Raw genomic sequence first — 25,592 nt, 5'->3', positions numbered from 1 at the left:
TCCACTGACACAATCATTTGCACAATAATGGGCTATGATTGTATTGGATCATAACATCATTTTATTTACATAGCATACCTCTGTAAATAACCTCCCACAGAGCTTGTCCTTGGCAGCTAACCCACAGATGTCCCGAGTTTGAAAGTGTTTCAAAGAGGCTGTCAACTTGAATTCTCTTTTTTCAGATAAACTGGATTTGCCTGGGGAATAAGAGGCTATCACTAAATGTCACAGTAAGAAGCTCACAATGGATAGTTTTTTAAGCTATCCTTTGCTTAGCTGGAGTACTTAGTACTTTATGTGGGATTAAACTACCAATGGAGTGCACCAAATGGTATTTTCCTCCTGGTCAAACCACACACCCTTTGTACAATTTGGTATACGGTGCTTATTTTATTTAAAACATTTTAAGATAATACTGTATGTCTGAATCTGCCGTGTGAATATTTCTATCAAGGAGTCTTACTAGCATTAACCAAATAACAAAATTACATCCTCAGGGCCGTCTCCTTAAATCAGTGGTGAATCCAAATCTATGTTAGCCACTCAGCCTGCCATGGCGCTTATCAGTGTGCATTGCAATGTGAATGAGTGTGATAAGAAAATCTCCATCAGGATGCTTTTTGGGGTGGGGACATCATCATAATGCATTTTTAGCTTCAGACCTCAGATTTAACGTTTCCAAATAACTTGAAGAATGTGCCTGAAATATACAAACACAAGATCTATTTGTTAAATGTCCCTTAGAACTTTTTTAAATTGTTACAGGGTTACACTTGATTTGAACATAAACTACAGCTTAAAATAATGTTCTCATGTAAAACCGATGCATATTCTCTGACCAAGTATAAATGCGGGGCGTTTTGCACGTTTGAAGTGTATGTTGGCATTTGTTATTGAACGCCTTCAAAGATTTAAGTCTGGGAAAATGATAATTCTTTATTTACAAATCCAAGACTTAGCTCCAAGCCGTTTACAGTATGAAGAATACTTTTTTTTTTGTAATTGTTTTTTATATCCAGTACATTTATTGTTATTGTTAATTTTTGTACCAGATTGCCAAAGTTCTGGTGTGTTCTGCTTATGTTTACAAATTATTACATTCTGTAATGTAGTATAACAACACACTGTCACCTCTTAAGTCAAGGTGCTCTGAAAAGGTTGTTTGTCCAGTTCTTTTTCCCCTGTGTTATAGGACTGCAACTAACAATTATTTAAACGATTAATTGATTAAACACATAAATGTCACTTTTTTAAAATTACCTTCACAATTGAACTTGTAGTCGTTTTAGGCATGTTGTAAGTAACATTGAAGATAAAATGGAAGACTATTTCCTCCAAAAATAAAGTTTTGTTACAGCTTCCTAACTTAACTATGCCGTAGTCTACAACTCTACTGTTTTAGGTACATAAAACTTGTTAACGTTTTTCATAAAGGTCCTGAGTATAAAACATAAAAAGAATTTGTCAGTACACAAATCAGACAAGTTCTGCTGATTGACATTTTTTCTTGTAGGCAAGAGCTAATATTAATTGTTTCAACGACTCATTAATTTTCTTTAAACAAATTAAACAACACAATCGAATAAGGAGGAGGCAGACTATAGAGAATCAGTTTCTTTATAAAGCAGTTGTTCATAAATACAATCCAAATCCAATTTCAAAGCACACTCTTTTTTACTCTCTTTTCTCTTTTTCTCAATTTACAGTTTACAGAGTTTATGTTGAAAGAAGACTCTAAGCTGTTATATGAATGGGTTAATATGTGTGGTTTCTTTATAACAAGAAATGAAACAACTTTACACTTTAACGATAACTCAAGTGCTTATATGCGTCTCCAAAACACAATACAAAAGGTAATTTAAGACACTAATTACTAGCATAATTCCTAACTAGATTAGCGTTCTGTGCTAAATAGTAATGTCTCATCAACAAAGAATACAAACAATATAATTGGCTTTATTTACTCACCTCTCACGGAGCTAACAACACAAAAGGCAGTTTAACTCTCGGCACTTTGAAATATTATTGATTCAGTAACCGAGTTGCAGCAGTGAACTCTCTCTCTCTCTCTTGCTTTAATCACTGTAGCCTCACTTTACACACAAACAAGGACCCAAATGGGACTACTCATAGCTGCTGGCAAAAATCAATTATCAAATTAGTTGGCAACTAATTTGTTAATCGATTTAATTCATTAGTTGTTGCAGCCTTACCGTGTTATTTTTCAGGAAGGTATTTAGTTTAGTTTGCACAAATTTTAACAGAAGCAAAACTAAAAGAAAAGATTGTAGAGATTATCTCTGAAAGAGCAAATTAGAGGAAAGTGCAACTGAAAAGAATAACATTTACATTTTTGCATAGCAGCAGCAATCACTTTACACCCTGTTTAAAAACCGTAAGGATTGCAGATTTTAAAAAAGTATGACTTCAGTAAATACTTTGGAGGCTTTACACAGTACAGTCAGTGGGATCATCTGCTGTATTTCATTTGTATCATCTTGTTTGCAAAGGTAGCGGTGGGGGGTACGGTTGTTGGAGCTACAGTATATGTATCTGTAATGAGTAATTCTCAACTGTTGGTGACCTCAATTCCTGAAAGCGAATGCTGGTGCATGATGAGATGATCTCCCATGAGATGTGTCCAGCTTGTCATATTTACAGCACATTAGAGAGGCTGTGAGTACTTTCTTACTGAAACCTAAGTCAAGCAGGTACAACCCAGGAGACTGTGAAATGTTCTCATTTCCCAATGTGCAGTCACAGAGTCGACATCCCATTCTAAAAAAATATCCATCACTCGCTATCACTCTAGCTGTTTTCACGTGACGGTGCAAACAATAGAGAGGCATTATGGCACTTGGGGTTAGCCAGGGTTTTTGTATTGCTTTTCAGTGACGGGGGGCTGCATGCAAACTTTGAATAGGATCATTGAGTCGGAGGTAATTCTGGGCCCCATTGCAGGGCATTAGTTGGACAGGCCATTCTGCTGACGGGTCTGATTGTCCCACCCACCCCCCTTCTTTTTTAACCCCCAGACCTCCCCCATGCTGCATCGGCATTTCTTTCCGCACCGAAGCCTTTATCGTTGTACCCATGACGACATGTCTGATCGGGCGTGGCAGACAAGATCAAATTTTGCCCTATAGTATGGGGTGCTATGATGTACACATATGTTGTAGATTGCAATAGCAATGCCGGCACATTGGATTTTTCAACTTTGCTGAATGATCAACACACTCAAGGGACATTCTCATGTTTTATCATTGTGAGGTGGTTATACTTGCTGGCAATTTTTGGTGTGAATGTGGATTGTGCAGCCTCTCAGGCATATTTTTATCTTGATATTTCAGATAATATAATTAGGAGTTCGAGCTTAGTTTAGAGACTCAACGGGGGTGATGTTACTGTCAAGTTACGGCTAAATGCATTCACCAAATACATTTAAAAGACGGCTAGGGCAGAAACACCATGGTCCGGAGTGCAGAAATGTCCCTTTTTCTGTTTGTACATAGAATTAGGGGACATAGGAGAACCGCCAATTTTTGCCCCATGGCCAGGTGTTTGTAGTAGTTATTCTGCTCTGCCAGGATAAAGTGCGAGTTGAAGTTTAATAGTAAATGCTCAATGGCCTGTCATGTTCAGAGCAACTGTCATTGTACAACTGACAAGTCTTAAAGGGGAAATTCAGAATGTTTTACATCAGACTTAATGTTCGAGTTAGGAGGGGTTTAATTTATCAGTGGAGTTGATTTCAACAATTTCTGTGCAGCTTGTTAGTTATTTGTTAGTTTCAGGGCTCTGGAGTGGCTAAGCACAAGTCAATGGTTCCAGCTTAGCTTGCCAATAAAAAACAAAATCTGCACGCATGAGAATCACCAATGACCCATGCAATCAATAGTGTTGACTATGTTTTCAGGATAATGTTACTAAAACTTACCATTGCATGACAATAATTGTAGTATGAACAGCAACATTTGTAATCCAGCTGCTCTGCAGGGAATAGGCTGTAGAGCGGAGTGATATTTTATGTTGTAGCAAACAGCAAGTAACCAAAGTTTATTTATTGTTCCTTGTTCTTCATTGAAAATTTGTGGAACCCTTCATTTTCCCATTTCTTCACTCTGGTTCAGCAGCCTCTCAATGCACATTTTAAAATGTTGATGTTCTTCAGTTAGACTCAGTTGGCTGATTCTGCTTTCGAGGAAAGTGGGACGTTGGAGTTTCGGAGGCCCTAGTCGCGAAGTAGGGAAAGAAAAAAGTACCTCAACTTCAAGAGTTGCTTCAATCTGACGTCACTTGACAAAATGGCGCTGTCCATCGAAAAGCAGACTGTCAATACTGCAACTAGAGAAGATAGTTTACAGTGTGTGCTATTTACCTTAGCCATTGTTTTTCCTCCACTATTTGATTGTTTACGGGAAAGCATGTTTGCTGGAGGTCAAAATATCTTTTGATGACTAAAATAAAAAAAATAAAAAAAACACTTGTCGTGATCAGCTATCTTGCTGTTTAGATTCACTTGGAATGCTGTGAGGTTGAAACCATCGGAGTGGGTTAAGTCGGATTTCCATCAGCACGAGTGGCCGAAGCACTCCTCTCTATTGTTTTCGCATTATGCATTTAAAAAAATAGTCCTGCAGAATAAAATGAATTACGGCACTTTGGTGTGTCATTGTTTTGGGCGCATGAATATTTGGAACAATGTGCTGCATTTTGAATTTGACTGTTAAATCTGTTAATATAGTATTTTTTGACATGCTAAGATGGGACCATAGACTCACTCTAGCTTAGTCACTCCGGAGCCCTGAAACTAGCAAATAACTCACAAACTGCACAGAATTTGTTGAACTCGAAGATTAAGCTTTATGTAAAAAAATCTAAACCAGCTTTAAAGTTGCACCATACACTAGTGGTGATATCATCAAATTTTCTGATGCTGAATGTTATGTCTTTGTGCAGACAGTTGCAGAAATATCTACAGATCTAAAGTTATGGCTCTGATACGCCAAATTGGTGGAATCACTTAAGCCAAGGGAAATATATATCTTATAGGCTTTTCTGCTCTTACACACAGCCAGAGTAATAAAGTAAGCATTCATCTCTGTCATCACTGTTTTATTTCGAACGGGGTGTGGGACATTCTAGCTATTCAATTAGGCCTAGAGGTTATAGTTATGATCCCAAGTTGATCTACTGCATCTTCCGCACAAGCCCAGAGGAACTTCATCCAAGTGCAAATGATTCTCCCTAGACATCGGGGTCTTGGGTCCCCAAGGTAGCAGCAGAAAGAAAGATGAGGTGCCCCCTTGCAGGCTTTTGTTAAATAATACCCATATCTGCTTGAATAATTCAAGCAGCAACAGCACAGCTTCCACACAAACCATATAACTTCAGAATGTTTTTAACTTTGTTTTATCTTTGCCTTTGTGTGAGTTTGTGCACTGTAAAGCTGAGATATGCCAGCCTGGGAAACTAGCCAAGACAAAAGGGTCACATTTTAGTTGGTGGAAAAAAGAAGTCAGATGTTTGTTTGTCCATCAGTTTTCACTATGCTATACAGCCACACACTTGTACCATACAGCAGTGTTATGACACTGCCACTGAGGGCCCTACTGACAATGGAACCCCCGTGAGACACCTGTCTTTGGTGTCTCACTACATCTGTGTGTCATATGTATGTTGTGATGAAATAAACATCACAAGCCTCTTCTTTATCCTGTGGAGGATTCCTCCATCCAAGGCATTCCTGAATGTTGAGTGCTACAAAGCAAGTATGTGAAGATCCGTGCTAGATTATATAATACCAACCTTGGATGGATAAATCTGCATATTAAATTTTAGATAAACTATTTTGTCCCTTCCCTCTTCCCTTCCTATCACTCTTAAAGTTCAATTTCAGTTGCCACCTCTTTAAACTCGATATTCCTCTCCACCTGTTTTGAGTGATACCTTAGGGGCACAGCTTGAAGTGAATAATTTATGAGCATGACGGAGGGAATCACAAAATCTTTGTGGACCTTATGTTGCTCTGTGCGTTTGTCGAACTCTCTGTCTTCCACCTTCTTTGTCTTTGTCCTTTTTAAGAATTGTTTTTTTTTTGTTTTTTTTACCACTGGGCACATTCTTAACTTATCTCTCTTCTGCAGTGAAATTTGTCGACTGTGGCCGAGGGGGTCTGGTGCATTTCGAATGCAGCAACCCGGAGGACTTCCGGATAGACGCCGACGGGGTGGTCTACGCTGCCAAGAATCTGCAGCTCTCTGGAGCCCAAATGTCAGCGCTGCTGATCAAGGCCATTGACGACACTAAGCAGCAATGGATAAGCCTTGTCAGATTCACACCCTCCAACCAGCAGGTGAGATGGCAACAAAGCTAATATGTTTGGTATAATTAATTAATGAAGAGGTCTTCCAAATATAGCTGAATAGGAGTTCAAATCTCAAGAGATTCTCATACCTGACAATGGTTTTATAAATAAGACACAATTCATAAATTGATTGTTAATTATCATGTACCTAATCAAAGCAATACTTAGAATTTCTAGTTTATTTCTGACTGTCTGTTGTTATATTTTACCACAGCAGAAAGCCACAATGATACAGTTTGCCCTGGTGTCATTCAGTTTACGCATTACCAGCATTGTACATTCGCAGATGACTAGTTTCCCCAAACTGTAGCAGGTGTTCCATGAGACAAGATGGATGCCTGCTAATCAAAAGTTAATGTGTTAATTTAGTTGAAGCACAAACATATACTTAACATGGTCAGCGTCTAGCAAAAGCAGATGTGCAACAACTACTCATAAAATGGATTTCAGGGAACGCGTCTTGTGATTGTAAGCTTATTGCTTCTGCGCCATCTCCGCGAGACGGTAAGCATCTGTTTGAGCTCTCCTGAACAAGACGAGCAGTCATCTGCGATTAATTACGATGTCCGAGTGCTCATATGTTAACATTGTCTTTGGCTGAGGATAAGAGAAGGTTCACATTTAAGAAGTGCACATGCCATATTGGTCCTTCTTGTAGTCAGGAAATGAAAGAAACTTTTAAAGCTTTCTAGGATTGTAGGTTTCAATTTCAATGCCAGGGAATTATGTGATCCTGCTCAGCAAAACTACATATACATGTTTTCTTTCAGTTCAGCAAGCTAGACTGTAGCCAGACAGCAGTTGAACCACCAAAGTTAAATGGCTGGTCAATCTCTGATTTGCTTGAAATTCCAAACAATATTATTTCTAATACAGTGCTATTGATGCTGTAATGGTTCATTTGTTCCAGTTTGAATTTTTTACTGTAGCCCAATTTAACTAGCATTTTAACATTGTAAGGTAAGTCAACCTATAACTAAAATTGCCTAAAAGGAAAAGAGAATGTTGTGTTTTTCTGTGGACACAGATAAAAACAAATTGCTGTTCTATTCTTCGGGCCAGCGGGCGCATTTCTTTCACCAGGAACTAAATTAAAGTTTTAGCCAGTAATGATTTCACAACCTTTCCTGGTACTACCATTAGCCACACACAAATGCAACTGCAGGTATAGGATTTTAATGACACTATTAGTCATTGCTGTTGGTAAGATAAATACTTTTATCCAAACAGGTAAACTGTCTTTTTTTTTTTTTTTTTTAAACATCATAAATTATCTTACACATCTGCAATGTTGTTATCCGGTGATGATTTTTTAATCGCTGCAGCGATTACTTTTATTTATTTTTTATTATTAGCCTAGTGAGTGTGGCTGCCTTCGGGAGGCAGTTTAATCACTGACAACCAAACAATTAACACATTATTATGAGACCATGTCTACCTCTAATAGAACTCTGTAGCACAAAGCAGTACTAAAAAAACAGAAACGGGGGAATTTTAGTAAAGGTTAAATCACTCATAAGTGTTGAGGTCCTGAAGCTGTGAGAATACTGTGTGTTTGTGCGCTTGTTGTGTGTTTAGGGGCTTAACAGATAGATACACGTAGTGCGAACAAACCCTACACGCAATTCATCATTCCAAATGCAGGTTGCAAATAATTGCCACTCTCACTCATGCCCATTTTAATAAGGTAATAGATATTTCTTAGCACTCGCATAGCTGCTCAGTCTACTTGCCTTGTTACTTGTTCAGGGTGTGGAAGCACTATAATCAAATTTCAAACATGATTAGTGGAAGCTGTCTGATGCTGGTCAGTGTGTGGGTAGGTGTCAGTGTGTCTGCGCGTATGTAGGAGTGCGTGTGCACGTGTGTGCGCAAGGGTATGTATTTTTATAGGGTGAAAAAGTGAATTTATTTTATCGTGGTTAAATTGTGCACTGTTTAGACATTCAAAGCAGGCAGTGTGAAGCATCTTGAAGGGGGACCGGTTTACTTTACAAAAAAAAAAAATTCTAACCACATTTATTATTACATACTATGTTTGGGGGTGAACTGTTGGGTTATAAAAGCTCCCATTTGATCCCCCCCCCCTTTTTTTTTTTGTTTGTTTGTTTGTTTTGTTTTTGTTTTAAACAATTACAAATGTCTTCGGTTCTCCAGTAACACAACTAGAGTTCCAAAAATGGCAGTCTTCAAAAAGGAAAAATCTGGTTGGAATGGAATGGCCACTTCAACCATCCTTGGTTAAGTACTATATAAAGATTTCAAGGGGTGAGTCCAGCAAACATTCATCAACCAAAAGGTTTTTGAGATTTTTTTTTTAATTTTATTTTTGAGGGGTGTTTTTCCCCCTAAATATGTCTCCTTGACTCGTTTTGTCTGCACTGCAACCCGGAGAGGAGAATTGTTTTTCTCTGATTGGTTGAAAAATCGAGCCTGCGCCATTTCTCTGCCTTCTTGTTAACTGGCGTTCACCCCGCTTCCCAACGTGAAAGCAATGCTCGAACCCAATAGAAAATATCGCTGGTGCATTTACTCTGTAGACTATATAAAATACCAGATATGCATATAAATTACTGCACATATTAAACATTTAGATTAACCAGTTTAACACCTAAGCCTATTTTGGCCAAATTTTCATGTCTTTTATGTTGCCTTTATATTTCAAAGAAAAAATTGTTCACAGTGGCCAGGTTGTGCAAGTTCTCCTACTTGAAAAGATTAGAGAGGTCTGTCATTGTCAACATGGGTAAACCTCAACCATGACAGACTTAATGTGAAAAAAAAAAAAAACTGAAAATCACATTTTTGATTTTTAGAGAATTTATTTCCAAATTAAAGTGGAAAATAAGTATTTGGTCACCTACAAACAAGCAAGATTTCCGGCTGTCAAAGAGGTCTAACTGCTTCTAACGAGGTCTAACGAGGCTCCACTTGTTACCTGTATTAATGACACCTGTTTTAACTCATTATCGGTATAAAAAACACCTGTCCACAAACTCAGTCAGTCACACTCCAAACTCCACTATGGCCAAGACCAAAGAGCTGTTGAAGGACACCAGAGACAAAATTGTAGACCTGCACCAGGCTGGGAAGACTGAATCTGCAATAGGTAAAACGCTTGGTGTAAAGAAATCAACTCTGGGAGCAATTATTAGAAAATGGAAGACATACAAGACCACTGATAATCTCCCATGATCTTGGGCTCCATGCAAGATCTCACCCTGTGGTGTCAAAATGATAACAAGAACGGTGAGCAAAAATCGCGTGGGGGGGACCTAGTGAATAACCTACAGGGAGCTGGGACCACAGTAACAAACACTACTATCAGTAATACATTGGGATGGGAATCGAAATCCGATTCCAATTCCAAACCGATTCCTAGTGTTTCGAGGCCTCGACATCACAATGAAAAAGCCTTAACGATCCCTTTAACGATTCCTAAAGACGCGTATTGCATCGTGACATGATGTGTCTTGTTGTCCAGACGCATCAAACTAGCATGGCGCCAAGAACCACTCGCTCCAAAGTTTGGCTACACTTCACCACGAAAGAGGGTGAAAATGAAAGGTTACGATGGTTTAGCACGAGCATTGCAGCCGTAAACATAACAATGACAGCACGTAGGTTCAAACGCTCGAAAATGTGTCATCACTTCACGAGGAAAAATTACAACAAAGCGATTTGCAGTCATTGCAAGCAGGAGAAAACTGCATCGGGAGGGAATACGACTGCACTGTCCTCACAGAGATGCTAAGGCTCAGTCCTGGCTATACAGCTAGCTAAACTCCCAAATGACGATGCAGAAGACGTTGGTATAATTTGCTGACTTTATCCCTTGAAAAGTGAAACTAAAAATAGAAAAGAAACAAATCAATTTCGTCCCCAATAACAAACAGGATTGCATCAACGTAAATCAGTGATGATTAGCTGCTAATACAGTAATAACAAACGGTTAGCATGTGTTCGCTAGCATCAGCACATCGTTCAAACCACTACACAACTGGATTTAAGTGTCCGATCGCGAGTGGAAACACACAACAACAACACAAAAGATGATACGTACATGCGTTGCCTCTGTAGATATTTTACAAACATTAACAAAGAACTTAGGCTCGTAACAGTTTTTCCCTCTCTCGCTAACTCGCTCACTTGCTTGGATGCGGCACTTCTTCTTCGCGTGTAAGTGCACTCTTCTTCACGTGAGCGCGTTCTTCTTCGTGTGAGGATGCGCAAGGGCGCCCCCACTTGAGCGTGAAAGCACCATAAGAACTAAAAGGCATGCATTTCATTACGGCCCGCGGGCCGAATGCGGACCGCCTCCACATTTGGTCCGGCCCCCTGAAAAATACCAGAGAGCATTTTGAATTTTTTTTTTTTTTTTCTCAATAGTGTTATTTATTTCCTGGCCTTTCCTGTGAAGAACTCAGAGAGGGTTATTTGGTTATTATCTATTTAATAATGTTTTTGTTATTATTATTATATTATATTATTATTTTTATTTTATTTACTTTTGTTCCGTGAAGAATCCAGAAAGGGTTATTTGATTGTGGCTCTCTGAAAAACAATACATTTTTACATTTAGGCACTCCTGCAATCGTCACACTTTTTCTGTTACAAACTGACCCCGGCCCCTCATCAGAGAAGGGAAAAGTTATGTGACCCTCACAGGAAAAAGTTTGGGGACCCCTGCTTTAACACATATTGCCTAAGGCAGAACAACAACCTATATGCCAATATATACCAATATTTTTTTATTTCTATTAGAAAAATGTTTCAGTAAAATGTTACACATTCTTGTGTATTTACCACTTATTGCCACAGTTAACATTGTGGCTTTGGGCCTCTTTTGACCTCGTTGTGAGTTTGTAAGGTTCTGACTTCTGATTAAACAAACGCGATGCCAATCAAAACGTTTGTTCTTCTTTTTCCCCAAATTAGAATCGATAAGAGAATCGATAAAGAATCAAACCGTAAAGCAATATCGATAATGGAATCGGAATCGTAAAAATCCTATCAATTCCCATCCCTAGTAACACAATGCGCTGCCAGGGACTCAAATCCTGCACTGCCAGACATGTCCCCCTGCTGACGAAAGTACACGTCCAGGCCCGACTGCCGTTCGCTAGAGAGCATTTGAATGATCCAGAAGAGGACTGGGAGAATGTGTTATGGTCAGAGGAAACCAAAATAGAACTTTTTGGTAGAAACACAGGTTCTCGTGTTTGGAGGAGAAAGAATACTGAATTGCATCCAAAGAAAACCATACCCACTGTGAAGTACGGGGATAGAAACATCATGCTTTGGGGCTGTTTTTCTGCAAAGGGACCAGGACGACTGATCTGTGTAAAGGAAAGAATGAATTGGGCCACGTATCGAGAGCTTTTGAGTGAAAATCTCCTTCCAATAGCAAGGGCATTGAAGATGAGAAGTGGGTGGGTCTTTCAGCATGACAATGATCCCAAACACACAGCCAGGGCAACAAAAGAGTGGTTTCGTAAGAAGCATTTCAAGGTCCTGGAGTGGCCTAGCCAGTCTCCGAATCCCAACCTCATAGAAAATCTGTGGAGGGAGTTGAAGATTTGTTTTGCCCAACGACAGCCCCCCCAAAAATCACTGCTCTAGAGGAGATCTGCATGGAGAAATGGGCCAAAATACCAGCAACAGTGTGTGAAAGCTTGTGAAGAGTTACAGAAAACGTTTGGCCTCCGTTATTGCCAACAAAGGGTACATAACAAAGTATTGAGATGAACTTTTGGTATAGACCAAATACTTATTTTCCACCATGATTTGCAAATAAATTCTTTAAAAATCGAACAATGTTATTTTCTGGGTTTTTTTCCCCCGCATTGTCTCTCATGGTTGAGGTTTACCCATGTTGACAATTACAGGCCTCTCTAATATTTTCAAGTGGGAGAACTTGCACAATTAGTGGTTGACTAAATACTTATTTGACCCACTGTATACTATACTGTGTATTCGTAAATACATATATACCATCTAACACAAAAAGTAATATAATGCCAGGCTTCTCAAACACACATCTATATACAATTTGAAAAGATTGATAGTGAAGAAAAAAAAAATCAAATATAACATTAAAAAAAAAGTATTTTCAAACATAGTGACAATAAACTAATTCAGTTCATTTTTCTCAGGAATGCAACTCAAATTGTCCTCTTGAACAGGACACGGAGTTACGTCACACACGTCACACAGCCCACTCTTTCCCTTTTCCACTGTTTGCGCACTGCTGTCAGCCTGTCACTCTTCTTACTTGCCGACTCATCCGAGCAAAACAACGACAAACGCGTCTCATCCTCTTCCTTGAATTGATTAAATAATGCATTAGCTTGCACAAAATGTATGCCTCCCTTTCCTTAGGTGGCGCCTCGCTCGGCAGTTTATTGAAAATGTTCACATTAGGTTTGTCCTTCTTGACCTCACAAAGGCTCCTGAGATATGTAGTCTTTCGTGCTGCTTTCGGTTGTGAAAAAGGACAAAAAATGATGGAAATATGGAGATAAAAACATGGTCCATGCAGCATTTTAATGCTTACCGGTATTTATGAGTGCAATAAAACAATAAAACTCAAATTACATTATCCCCCGTTTTACTTGGTCGATTGACTTCAAGTAAAAACTGGTGTGGACCTCAACTTCCGCACTTTCAAATGACCCCCAACCAGAGGCACTTGGGTGGCGTAACTACAGCGTGACGAGGCTTCGGAGATGATATGCGTAAACGTGTCGCCGCCGACACGTTCGGTGTTAATTAGACCTAATGAATAACAAAATTAAATTACAAATATTGTACTGTACAACATCAAAGCTGAGAGGTGTTGGAACAGACACTGTTAAGCGACTTTGGAGGTGTTTGGAGAGCTTATCCCATGTTTTCATTTTTGTTGGTGTTATTATTCTTTTTTGTTTGTTTTTTAGAAATTGCGCAAAAATGGTGGCAAATCTAGTTTCATAGGCCATGTATGCCAGGTGTGGGTTTTTTAACATTAGTTTTGTATTACAGTAAAACAAGCACAACATCATCAACATTGACTGATTTTACATACTGCTTTTGGTGGTGTTGTTGTTCTTTCCCGCCCTATGTTCAAGGTTATTGTAACTTTCCATGGCACTACTTCAGTCCCACCTTCATGTCTCTGGAGCAGCATAGGCAATTTGAGCCATCTGTGTGTTTAGTGTCTGGCTTGCAGGTACCATCCTCCTTTGTTTCAAATCTCATTCATTACAGCTGAGGGAGGATGGCAGATCCATTATGGAAGCCGGTTGTTTCTGTGTGGGTGCATTTTATCAGGACATGAGATGAGGTTTGCCATTTAAAGCCAAGCCGAGCTGCTGGTGTACTGCTAACTGCATACACTCGAGCATTGTCAAGAAGAATCAAATTGTAATGTTGATTATTGAGACCAAGGAGAGCATCTGACCACATTTTAATGAAATGTAATGATTTATTAATCTTTCTTTTAATGTTCTGAATATTGCTGTGTTGGGCAAAATAATGTTAGCTACGTTGTCGCAAGCTAGAATTTGTTTTACGAGTAACTGTCATTCAGATATACAAGCACTCGACTGACGTGATAGAAAGGAAGACTCACTGTCAACGATGCACTTTTAGCTACTCACTGAATGGCACAGACAGCCAAATACAAATACAAAATGAGCATGCCGTTGTGAAGTTACAATATGCCACATTTCATTCCAGAAGATATTTTTCTTAATTGAAAACGTGATAAACTAGTTTGATCACAACATATTTATAAGTGTTGGAACAGATTAATTCATTTCAATTTGCAAAACTGATTTTGATTCTGTTAGTAGCTTGGTCAGAGTGTGGATTCAACACCTTAGTCAGGTTAGGGTATTTGGTCCTGCACTACAACAGGACAATCTCAGAAGAGTTCACAATAAAAATGCTTACTGTTTATTAGGAGTAACTGCTATAGTGTCGAATAGCAATAGAATTCTGTGCGTCCTCGCTTAAAAATACATTGTTTGAGTTATCCATGATGGAAACACAACCCGTTATCTGAGGACCACCTGGAGCAGGAAATGATGATAACCGTGTATTGTGTTGCCGTAAATAACAATGATCTTGTATGAGCGCACGTACCAAATCTTATAATTTATGTTACAGGTCATAGAAGCCGCTTCTGATCCAGCCATGTCCAAGGATTTGAAGGAAATAGCATTTCCTCCACGGAAGTTAGACAGCCAGCTAAAACGCATGAAGAGAGACTGGGTCATCCCCCCTATCAATGTCCCAGAGAATTCACGAGGTCCATTCCCACAAGAGCTTGTCCGGGTAACCCCCAGCACACCTACACCCACACACAAACATACTCCGCTCACAACTTGAGTGAAAAGCATTTTTTGATATGACAACCTTGTAGCTCCCCCATAGCCTAGAGCTTCCACTGAGAAGGTCACAGCCATGAGACTTGACGAAAATGTTTCTTATTTACAGCTCTTTGCTGAAGGTCAACACCCACCCCCAGCCCCTACGTTATTTTGTTTTAAGGGCCACGCTGTACAACCTGCCATTATTTGATGGCAGACAGAAAGCTGAAGTGCTCACCAGCGCAGTACTTCCTCAGATATGATAGTGCTTTTATCATGGCTCAAGGACACATTCAACTGCCTTTTATTGACAACAGTCTTGTGGTCGACGCTCAGTGTGGGTGGCTGACAAAGTACAAGCACTCCTTAGGACAGTTAAGACTGAGATCCTTTCCAGTAAATTAAGCTGAATATCTTATCAAGTCCTTTACTCACAATTTGTACGTATTACATTTAATGCAAGCCACATTAAATGGGATATTTCGAGGCTTAGTAGATAATATTGTCAGGAAGAAATGAGCTGTTCAGTATGGAGCAGGAAGAAGGCGAAGACGCGGTGGGTCTCAACTTACAGCAACAGCTATGTGAAAATATCCTTATCTAGATAGAACTCCAATGCCATACATAAACTAATATTATTACTGCCGTTGAAATCACTAGGTAATAAGAAACTTAAGATACAAGACTGAATAAGGTTACTGTATATCATAGAGTTACTGTGTATATCTTCTGATATGTGGAGTTAGTTTACCAATTGTTAAAAATGTAATGCATTTCTACATTTAAGAGAATAAACATTTCTTCAAACATGATACGTATATAAAGTAAACAACCACCAAACCAAAAAATAAACAATATGTTAAAAGGAAGTGAGGATGGTTTGGAAATCTGAAATAGCTGGAATTTCAATTTAAATATAAAAAAAAAGTACATGTACATATTTGAAACTAAATGTGGCGGAAAACATTCAGGTGACTTGAAGTCCCCCAATTTGGACAAATTTCAAAGGTGTCCTATATGCATGTGTGATACATCATTGGAAAGCTTAAAAATTCAATTTTATGGGGGAAGAAAATTTTTAAACAGGCGGGTATTTAAAAAACAAAAATTAAACCCCTAAACCCGAACTCGAGGTGAGAGTTTGAGAAAGCATAATTAAAGACACCATGATTTTAATGAGATATTATCGCGTACTTAACTTGTTTCGAATCAAAAACTGTGTAGCATGTCTCACGTGTCATGTCAAGACACAGCTGTGTCACAGCCGGACTTTTTGGGGATTTCATGAGTGGAAACACTGTAATATTACAAGAGTCGCAATGCATAAATTGCAGACATCAAGGAGTGGTCGAGATTTTGTTTTTCAGATATTTACCCTTTAAAAGTTTTTTCTTTTTCAAATTTTCTTTGTTTGGATTGATTATTATCTGAAATATCGGGGGAAAAGCAACAGGAACAAAAAATATATAATTAAGCGATAGTTATGAGGTAGATATCCGTGACCTATTTACAGACAGGTCTGTAAATAGTTTGTCTGTTTTTCATTGTGAAATAATTTGTTTAAAAGTTTAAAAAATGTGAGTGAATAATTTTATAGCTTTTTTTTTTTTAACAAAATATTACACATCAATTAATGAATCTAAGATAAAACTGATGGACACTTCGAATAGTAAATATTAGGGCTGTCAAAATTATCGCGTTAACGGACGGTAATTAATTTTTTAAATTAGTCACGTTAAAATATTTGACGCAATTAACGCACATGCCCCGCTCAAACAGATTAAAATGACAGCAGAGTGTAATGTCCGCTTATTACTTGTTTTTTGGTGTTTGGCCCCCTCTGCTGGCGCTTGGGTCCAACTGATTTTATGCCTTTCAGTACCATGAGTGAGTATGGTGTAATTATTGACATCAGCAATGGCGAGCTATTAGTTTATTTTTTGATTGAAAATTTTACAAATTTTAATAAAATGAAAACATTAAGAGAGGTTTTAATATAAAATTTCTATAACTTGTACTAACATTTATCTTTTAAGAACTGCAAGTCTTTCTATCCATGGATCGCTTTAAGAGAATGTAAATAATGTTAATGCCATCTTGTTGATTTATTGTTATAATAAACTAATACATTACTTATGTACGTATGTTGAATGTATATATCCGTCTTGTGTCTTATCTTTCCATTCCAACAATAATTTACAGAAAAATGGCATATTTTATAGATGGTTTGAATTGCGATTAATTACGATTAATTAATTTTTAAGCTGTAATTAACTCGATTAAAAATTTTAATCGTTTGACAGCCCTAGTAAATATAATTACTTACCTTCTTTTTATGGCTGGGTTGAAACAAAAGCGGTTGCGCGATGTCTGTAAATGGGGGTCTCCAGGGTAAAACAGAAAAATTAAAAATTGTTCGGGGGCTTAATGCGCCATGAAACGGCTATGGTAGAAAAAAGACATACAGTCCTTTTGGTGTAAAATACAGCAATTTATTTTAAAGAGGGGTGCAAGAGCAGAAACTGCTTTTTCGGCCTTAACTGTGTTTTCTGCCATATAAAAATAAAATATTGTAATATTATAGAAATATAAATGCTATATTTTGAATGAAAAAGTCAATTTGATATATATATTTTTTTAAATGGTGGATATTATACTGTAAAGGCAAGCGAGCAAGCAAATTTAACTTAAGCACCTTTCACAAACAACAATCACAAAGCGATTTACATGGAAAATTCACATTTACCGCACACATTCAAGCACCAATGTTGCTCGTCATCGAAACTGTATATCCTCTTCTGCATCTGCTGTACAGTATCGTTTTCATTATATATTTTTTAGCTTGCATTGTAACAAAACCTTCCACCCGCAGATCCGTTCGGACCATGATAAGAACCGATCTTTGAGATACAGCGTGACGGGCCCTGGCGCTGACCAACCTCCTACTGGCATCTTCCTAATCGATGCGATCTCTGGAGAGCTCTCGGTTAACAAGCCGCTGGATCGAGAGCATATTCCCAACTTTCATGTAAGTCAAGCCCTAATGATTTCCTTATGAACTGCCTATTTGTTCTTTCTCTGGCAAAGTTGTACTTTCCCTCTGGTTGGTATGTGCTTCAGGGTCATGTGTAGCCTAAACAGTCTGCTCAGACTCAATAAAGACAAAAGGCGTGATGTGGTGCTCCCAGAGCACTAGACTTATCCGTCTGAGAATTTAAAGGATTTTGCGCGTCTGTTAGATACATTAAGATAATCCTCAGGTCTCAACGACTTCTGTCTCCTGCAATGACTCGTGATGACATTTGCAATCAACTTGTATAATAGCCTATTGCACGAGCATGTGAAGGAATTATGATCAAGGAAAGACTTTGAAGATCATTGGACAATCGTTTTAAAACTTGAGTGTATGATCTTTGAAAGGAATTTAATGATGTATTAATTCTAAACCTTGAAAGCTGACTAGACTTTTTAGCTAAAAACAAACAAGGTTTTCATAATGTAACGCAAAATATCTTTACCATTCAAAAGGTTCATAAACTAAGGGATCAGCATTAATCGCGACTCAAAAAGCACTTGGCCAAGAAATCATCTATAAATAGTCTTTTGTTCTGGTCCGTTAGTTTGCGAACCTTATTCTAGGCATAAACTGATGATACTTCTTTGCCCAAGAATTGCCCTTTAACCTTTTGTTTCCCTTCCTTTAGTTGAGAGCTCATGCAGTCGACCTGAATGGTAACCAAGTAGAAAACCCTATTGACATTGTGATCAATGTGATCGACATGAACGACAACAGGCCTGAATTCAACCACCCAATTTGGAATGGCACCGTCCCCGAGGGCTCCAAGCCAGGTAACTTTATCAGTGTATCGCATTATATCGGTCAGACACCCTGTTACACTGTTTTTTTTTTTTTCTGTTTGACATGAAAATACTTTCATTGTTATCATTCTGTCCAAAAGGCACATTTGTCATGACTGTAACTGCAGTCGACAAAGATGATCCCAAAACCGCTAATGGGATGATACGTTACAAGATCTTGTCTCAGAACCCCGACAGTCCAACCTCCAACATGTTCACCATCAATAATAGAACTGGAGGCATCATTACTGTGGCAGCAGGCTTGGACAGAGAGGTGGGTAACAATTATTTCTGTCTTTCATGCAGTTTGTGTTTTTTTGCACGCAACTAACTAATTAACTTTTTATTTGAATGATATAACGAGACCGTACCATTAGTGCACACATTTTCAGCAGCCAATTTTCTTTTAATCTTGAAAATAAAAGTGCAGCAAACAATTTATTCTGTGATGAAAATGTGGATGCCACACAACACTCAGACATTGGATTATTAGCCCCTTTTTCCAGCTTCAGGGGAACTATCATAGCATGAGATGGCCGTCTGTGTGTCATGGCTTTCCAAAATGCCTGAGTGAGAACACTCATTTGTTGCTGGGTTCTTTATAAAAGGTTAAATGTGGTATCATCTGTATTGACTATGACTAGTTGTGTAAGAAAAAAAACTTATCATAAGCATGTCGTGATGTAGTAAGTACTACTTCTAGCTCACTGTTGCCACCACAGTTGCTAAATAGCATTACTAAATGAATGAAAATATGGTAGTGGTTATTTCCTTCGCACCGGTCTCTTCAATTTTACATTTTTTATTCATATATCAACACAATTTTAAATATGATGGCAATCAAAACTTGGGCATGTTTGTTAATGGAGCCAATGAGCCAAAGTCGATTTGCTGATTGCCAACTAAATTACAAACAGAGTTGGACACAGCTTTTTCCACAAATTTTAATCCGACAAGAATGTTGCACGCATCGCTGATCATTTTAATAATCCCCTGCCTTCACGTTCTCTGTCCTCATTTCCAAAGCACACTTTTTTTTTTTAACTTATCCTTCCTTTGTGCAGTAAACAACCACCTTTTCCCCTAATTGGCTCACAAAGCTGTTGGAAGAAATAAATAAAATGAAATATAAAGCACACGGCAGTTGACGTAATCCTAGTGAGTGCAATCTAGCGTTCTCGCTGCTCAATCACTTCCGCCTTGGGGCTGCCGTTTTATGTGCGACAGTCGCCACCGTGAAAGTAATTTGCCCTATTCTCATTACCGAGCGACTAGTCCATCACCTGAATAACTGTTAATGTTGAAGCAGTCGTTTGTCAGCTACATGCTGGTGTACAGGGAAGTGTCGCAGTGGTACAACTCCCTCCAACCTCTTTATAGAATAAATCCATATTAGTTATTGGAATGACCAAGCTATTTAAGTTTCATTTTAGTTGAGCACATTTTCATTTTGGCGGCAAGCGAACGGAATGGTTAATAACGCCGCTTCACAGTTGACAGAAATCGAGAGTTTGCATGCACTTGAACCTGAAGCAGTCTCAGAAGTTCTGTATTTTAAACTAGTAGCCTTTCCTTCGCTTTAATCAGTATTTGGGAAGTAACCAGTGTTTTTTTCATCAACGATGACGATAATGAAAACATTTCGTCAACGAACAATTTTTTCATGACGATGACGTGACGATGAACAGTTAAAAATGTGTCTAGGGAGAAGTAAACATAACAAGTTGGATGCCAATTTTCGTCTAACGAAACAAGAACAAGATGAATTTGCCATAGTTTCCGTCATAAGTTCACAATGTGTGACATTTTCTTATGTGTGTAGTTAGCACGCATCGTAGCTGTGTTTGGTTTTGTTATCATGTGACGTGCTGCACTGTGCATTTTCATTTGAAATTGTTGGAAACCATTAGTTTTCGTTGTTGAAACTAGACGAAGACGAACACATTTTGAAATGACTAAAATATGACTCAGTATTTTCTTCCAAAAGACTAAGATGACAATTTAAAATGGCTGCCAAAAACAACGCTGCTTTTAAGGTCTGTGCTGAGTGATAATCACACACTAAATGTAACTGGTAGTGTTAGCATAGCGTTTGCATTAGCATTTAGCGTAGTGAGTGTCATCTTAAACTCTTGGAAAACTTTTTACATACAGTTTGTGGTATCCAGGTGAGTTTATTTAATTGAAAATAATGACTAAATGAAATGACTAAAATATGACTAAGACTAATAAGTATTTTCGTCCAAAAGACTAAGACGACAAAAACACTAGGAGTAACTCTCGGTTCGTTAAATGTTTGTGAATGCATCATTCCTTGTGCGATTATTTCTTTTTGAATAAACGAGAATAACGTCAACGGTTTTGGTTAAAAATATATTGCAAAATATGTTTCACCATTTTACGCAATTCCGTACTTTCTCACTGTAAGCTGCTACTTTTTTCTCCCGCGCCTATATGGGAACAAATACTTCTTGGGAAATTTGGTGGATGCGGCCTATAGTCAGGTGGTTTAATAGTCTTAAAATTGTGGTAATTTATGGAATAATCAACAGAATAATTTATTCAGAAAATATTGAACGTTGCTGTTGATTACAATTTTGGACATCAATACTTGTTTGGCTGTAACATATTGTAAATGAATATAGCCACACAATTGCTTTAATGTTATTGAAACATTCTACCTATTCTACTGCAGAAAGTGCCTCAGTACACACTAATCATCCAGGCCACTGACACCGAGGGCAACCCAATGTATGGCCTCTCCAACACAGCCACCGCTGTCATCAGAGTCACCGATGTCAATGACAACCCACCAGAGTTCACTGCTGAGACGGTAAGCAAACAACAAGTATACAAGATCTGTTGACAGCCTGCCAGTTCAGTGTGGTGTGACTATGTGCACAGTATGTATGGACTTCAGCGGCAGTTTCTCTTTTATATTTAGTTCCAAGTTCAGCTGCACAAGTAGTCAGCCAGGCGTAGAGTTGTTCCCTCACACATGCTACAAGAGGGATGTCAGCCAAAATGCAAAAGCACTTAGTGTGGGATGTGATTGTACTGTTCTGTTGTTAGATGAAAAAAGGGGATAAGATGACCATGACAGCATGATAAAATACATTCCGTGTCTGTTTACCCAACACTGGTCACAACAACAGTAACAGTAAGCTCGCTGCTCTACATGTCATGCTTTATTCATGCAGTTTTTCGGAGAGGTGCACGAAAACCGTGTGAACGTGATTGTGGCCAATCTGACGGTGACTGACAAGGACCAACCCAACACTCAGGCCTGGAACGCCGTTTACAAAATCACAGGGGGCGACCCCACCGGAAGGTTCTCCGTGCCTACTGATCCCACCAATAATGAGGGTCTCGTGACGGTTGTTAAGGTAAGGTAACCTTTCAGTACTATCCAATTATAGTCACATAGAGACCTTTTCTAATTTTATGTATGGGCAACCCTGGTACACAAGCAAATTCACGTCTATGACCCATTAAAACCAGATGCAGTTTTGTCATGCTTTCCATGGCCCACCAGAAGGCATGTGTCGGTTACCGGTTTCAAAGTTTACCGTGGTATAAAAACGTCACTGTTTCAAAACCACTAAAATTTTCCGTCATACCGTAGTACGGTATTCGCTATTATACATTTCCCAAAAATGCAGCCAGAAGTGTCTTGGAGTGGCAGCGCTCACCCCTCCCTCTCTGGTTGTTGCTGTCAGTGACGCTATTCTGCTATACAGCCAGCGAACCAAAAAAGAAACACTCCAAACACAAGGCGTACTTTTCTTGAATTTATGGACGTCTCAAATCATGGTAACTGAAATAAACAAAACAAATACATTTAAAATGTTGCACAATTGTATTTTTACACGTGTGAGTAGCTTCATTAGCACAAACACAGCAGAATGTGAGGAAGTCATATCTATGAACACCATGAAAAAGTTTGTCAAAAACAAAACACACGTTTTCCTCTCAAATTCAAAATACAAACTAACTAAAAACTTACAAAGACGAATGTTAACCTAGTCTTAGCTACGAGAGCAATTTCGTCAAGGTTATAAATCTCACAGCCACTGAGAAACAAGCTTGAACGAAGGAAAAGGGAGAACATCAACGATCGCTAATTGCGACAGATCATCTTGCTCTAAGTACAAATGCACGTTCGCTGGACAAAGAGAGGTCTCACTCCCAATTTTTTTTAGATGAAACCTTTACACAGCAATATTTACGTTTTAACTAATTTATAAGTTTTCAACTTAATAACTTATGAATTCTTTATGTCTTTTTAACACAAAGACATATGTAGACTAGAGTTGACACAGTGGCTGAAAATGGCAAAACTTCACTTAAGCTTTTTGCCTTGTCAAAAAAAAAAAAAGTCGTACAGTAGATATTTTTTAATTTTATTTAGAAGTGTTTTTACTTTTTTATAGCAATTATTTTTGTTCTTGCTCTATTCTTGAGCAACCTGAGCTGTAGTCTATAAGTTCTATTTATTTTAATTTTATTTAAAATCTTTGTTTTTTTTTTGTTTATTTATTTTAACATTATATTCATGTTCCAAATTGCAAATATGTTCTGAAAAATAAAATAAAAAAATCCCGGGAAAAAGTTTTTTTTTTAACCCATACATCTCAAAATAACACATTTTGGAGCTATAATTGCAATACTGTGATACCATGAAACCGCAGTATTTTTCCTAAAGGTTATCGTACCGTCAAAATCTCATACCGGCACATGCCTACCCACTAGTTAAGAATCACAGCTTTAAATAAATGCAGGAATGTCTTATTATTGGGTACTGTAGGTTTCACGGCATGAATGCAGCAATCAACAATACAAACATTCAGTGGCACTTAGGAGCAAGTCTAACAATAATAAATGTTTATCAGCAAGATTTATTTGAGTTGTGTCTTCTCATTTGTATTTCAAACGGAAGAACGTAATTAATAAGAAGCTGGCGGGCTTGCTGCTTTCCATTATTTTGCTAAGACACCGAATAGACAATTCTATTGTGAGCTCTGAGGAAAAGTTTTAGGGAAGGGGGAATGGAAATGCTTTAATTCGCTGGCTTTTTACCCTCATACAATTTTCAACCATTTAATGTGAGTTCCTCCTTCCCCTCTCAACATATTTCACACGATGATGTTTGCCTCACTATCTCTGTCCCCTGTGTTTTTCCAGCCTATTGACTATGAAATGAGCAAGGCGTACGTGCTGACAGTGGAGGCAAGGAATGAGGTGCCCCTAGCCAGAGGCATCCACTCTCCCCGTCAGTCCACTGCTACCGTCTCCATACGAGTTCTCGATGTCAATGAGAGCCCCTACTTTGATCCCAACCCTAAACTCATTAAACTGGAAGAAGGAAAGATGCCGGAGTCCATGCTGACAACCTACACGGCACAGGACCCTGATCGCTACATGCAGCAAAGTATACGGTAAGAGATTAAAATCTGAGCACACATTCACCTCACTATGTTTAAATCACACATGACTAATGAGCAACAGCCACGTTCATGACACTAATGGTTCCCATCAGTGAATGCCTATGACTCCATGTGTGAAATTGATAGAATATGATGAGTTGGCCTGGCTGGGGGTTCCATCATCATTTTATCTCATTCATTTGAGCAACCTTGTATCTGTACATGCTTGGTCGCCCCACACGTTTGTATTGTTTGCAAAAATGGAAGATTTGCATGTGTGTGAAACAAAACAAAACCGAGCCTTTTAAAAGTTTAATGACGAAATTTTGAATGTCTGTGTTTGTCTTTCATCAGCTACACTAAACTGTTTGATCCGGCCAGTTGGCTGAGAATTGATCCCAACAACGGTAGAATTACAACAACTGCCATTTTGGATAGAGAGTCACCTTTTGTGAAGAACAACTTGTACAATGCCACGTTCTTGGCCACTGACGACGGTACGTAACCATGCATAAACTGTACATTGTTGTGCTTCACAATTACTATTGTTCTAAGGAGATAATGTAATTTAGAAAGACAGATACAGTATCTAATTCAGCCATTTGTGTGACGACAGATAGACATCCACCATGTCTAAAGGTCGAATCGACCATTAGTCACGTTAAGGCTGATGTGATAGCTATCTCAAAAGTATCTGGATGCAGGAACAAATTTGCCTTCGCCCTGAAGAGGATTTACCTCTGTTCGGGTTTACCCTGTTCTGCAGAGCATAGCGTAGGCCAATAGGCTTAAAACTTTGCAAGTAAAGAGGTTTCTCAGTATTAATGGGTCAGGACTGGATGACTAGCTCCTTTGAGCGTGGCCTGAATGGTAAAGAAGCCTTTTACCACAGTGAATACATAGAGGAGCCTGAGAGAAGCGACAGTGGCCTCTGTTTTGCTGCTTTAGTATTCCCATCCGATGTCCTTGGTCAGGAAGACGTTCCTCTCTCACGCACACACTCACACTATCCAAATGTTCTAATACCTCACTCTTTCCGTCTGCCGCCTCACTTGAGATTAGTTTCTAAGATCAGTATGCAGTTTGGATGCACCCAATTCCACAGCAGTACATAGCTGGCTGGGGGCACAACAATCACCTCTCTCTGCATGAATTCCACAATCAAGATTTACAAAAGTAAATATGTATGTATGTGTGTTTCACGGCCATTGCAGGCAACCCTTCAGCAAGTGGCACAGGCACTTTGCAGATCTATCTGCTGGACATTAACGACAATGCCCCACGAGTTTTCCCCCAGGAAGTGGAAATATGTGAGAAACCCGAACCCAACGCCATCAACATTACGGCGATCGACGGAGACTTGATGCCTAATGCTGGGCCCTTTGCATTTGAGTTGGCTGACATGCCCTTCGATGTTAAGAGGAACTGGACCATCACCAGAATCAGTGGTGAGAATACAATGACGATCTCATTTCCATTTTAAACAGCAATTACATTACTTTAACATTTTACAAGTGTCGTGTTCCTATGCTGAGAACATAACCCACATTTGTATGCAGTCTATTGTTAACCCACGCTAATGTA

General features: G+C 38.7%; 1 protein-coding gene across 1 annotated transcript in view; it reads left to right on the top strand.

The window, feature by feature from the left end:
• Window positions 1-25,592, top strand: part of cdh2 (cadherin 2, type 1, N-cadherin (neuronal)) — an 88,885-nt gene that overhangs the window by 44,438 nt on the left and 18,855 nt on the right. Inside the window, exons 3-12 of the mRNA XM_057858293.1 lie at window positions 6,150-6,358; window positions 14,522-14,689; window positions 17,597-17,752; window positions 18,429-18,573; window positions 18,684-18,856; window positions 21,278-21,415; window positions 21,783-21,968; window positions 23,767-24,020; window positions 24,363-24,505; window positions 25,223-25,456. Of these exons, the coding sequence (XP_057714276.1) occupies window positions 6,150-6,358; window positions 14,522-14,689; window positions 17,597-17,752; window positions 18,429-18,573; window positions 18,684-18,856; window positions 21,278-21,415; window positions 21,783-21,968; window positions 23,767-24,020; window positions 24,363-24,505; window positions 25,223-25,456 (1,806 nt within the window). The remainder of the gene's footprint in view (window positions 1-6,149; window positions 6,359-14,521; window positions 14,690-17,596; window positions 17,753-18,428; window positions 18,574-18,683; window positions 18,857-21,277; window positions 21,416-21,782; window positions 21,969-23,766; window positions 24,021-24,362; window positions 24,506-25,222; window positions 25,457-25,592) is intronic.

The sequence above is a fragment of the Corythoichthys intestinalis genome, chromosome 14 (genome assembly GCF_030265065.1).
Source record: "Corythoichthys intestinalis isolate RoL2023-P3 chromosome 14, ASM3026506v1, whole genome shotgun sequence".
Taxonomy (NCBI): Eukaryota; Metazoa; Chordata; class Actinopteri; order Syngnathiformes; family Syngnathidae; genus Corythoichthys; species Corythoichthys intestinalis.
Note: the sequence above shows the minus strand (reverse complement) of the source record. Positions and strands in the feature narration are given on the sequence as shown.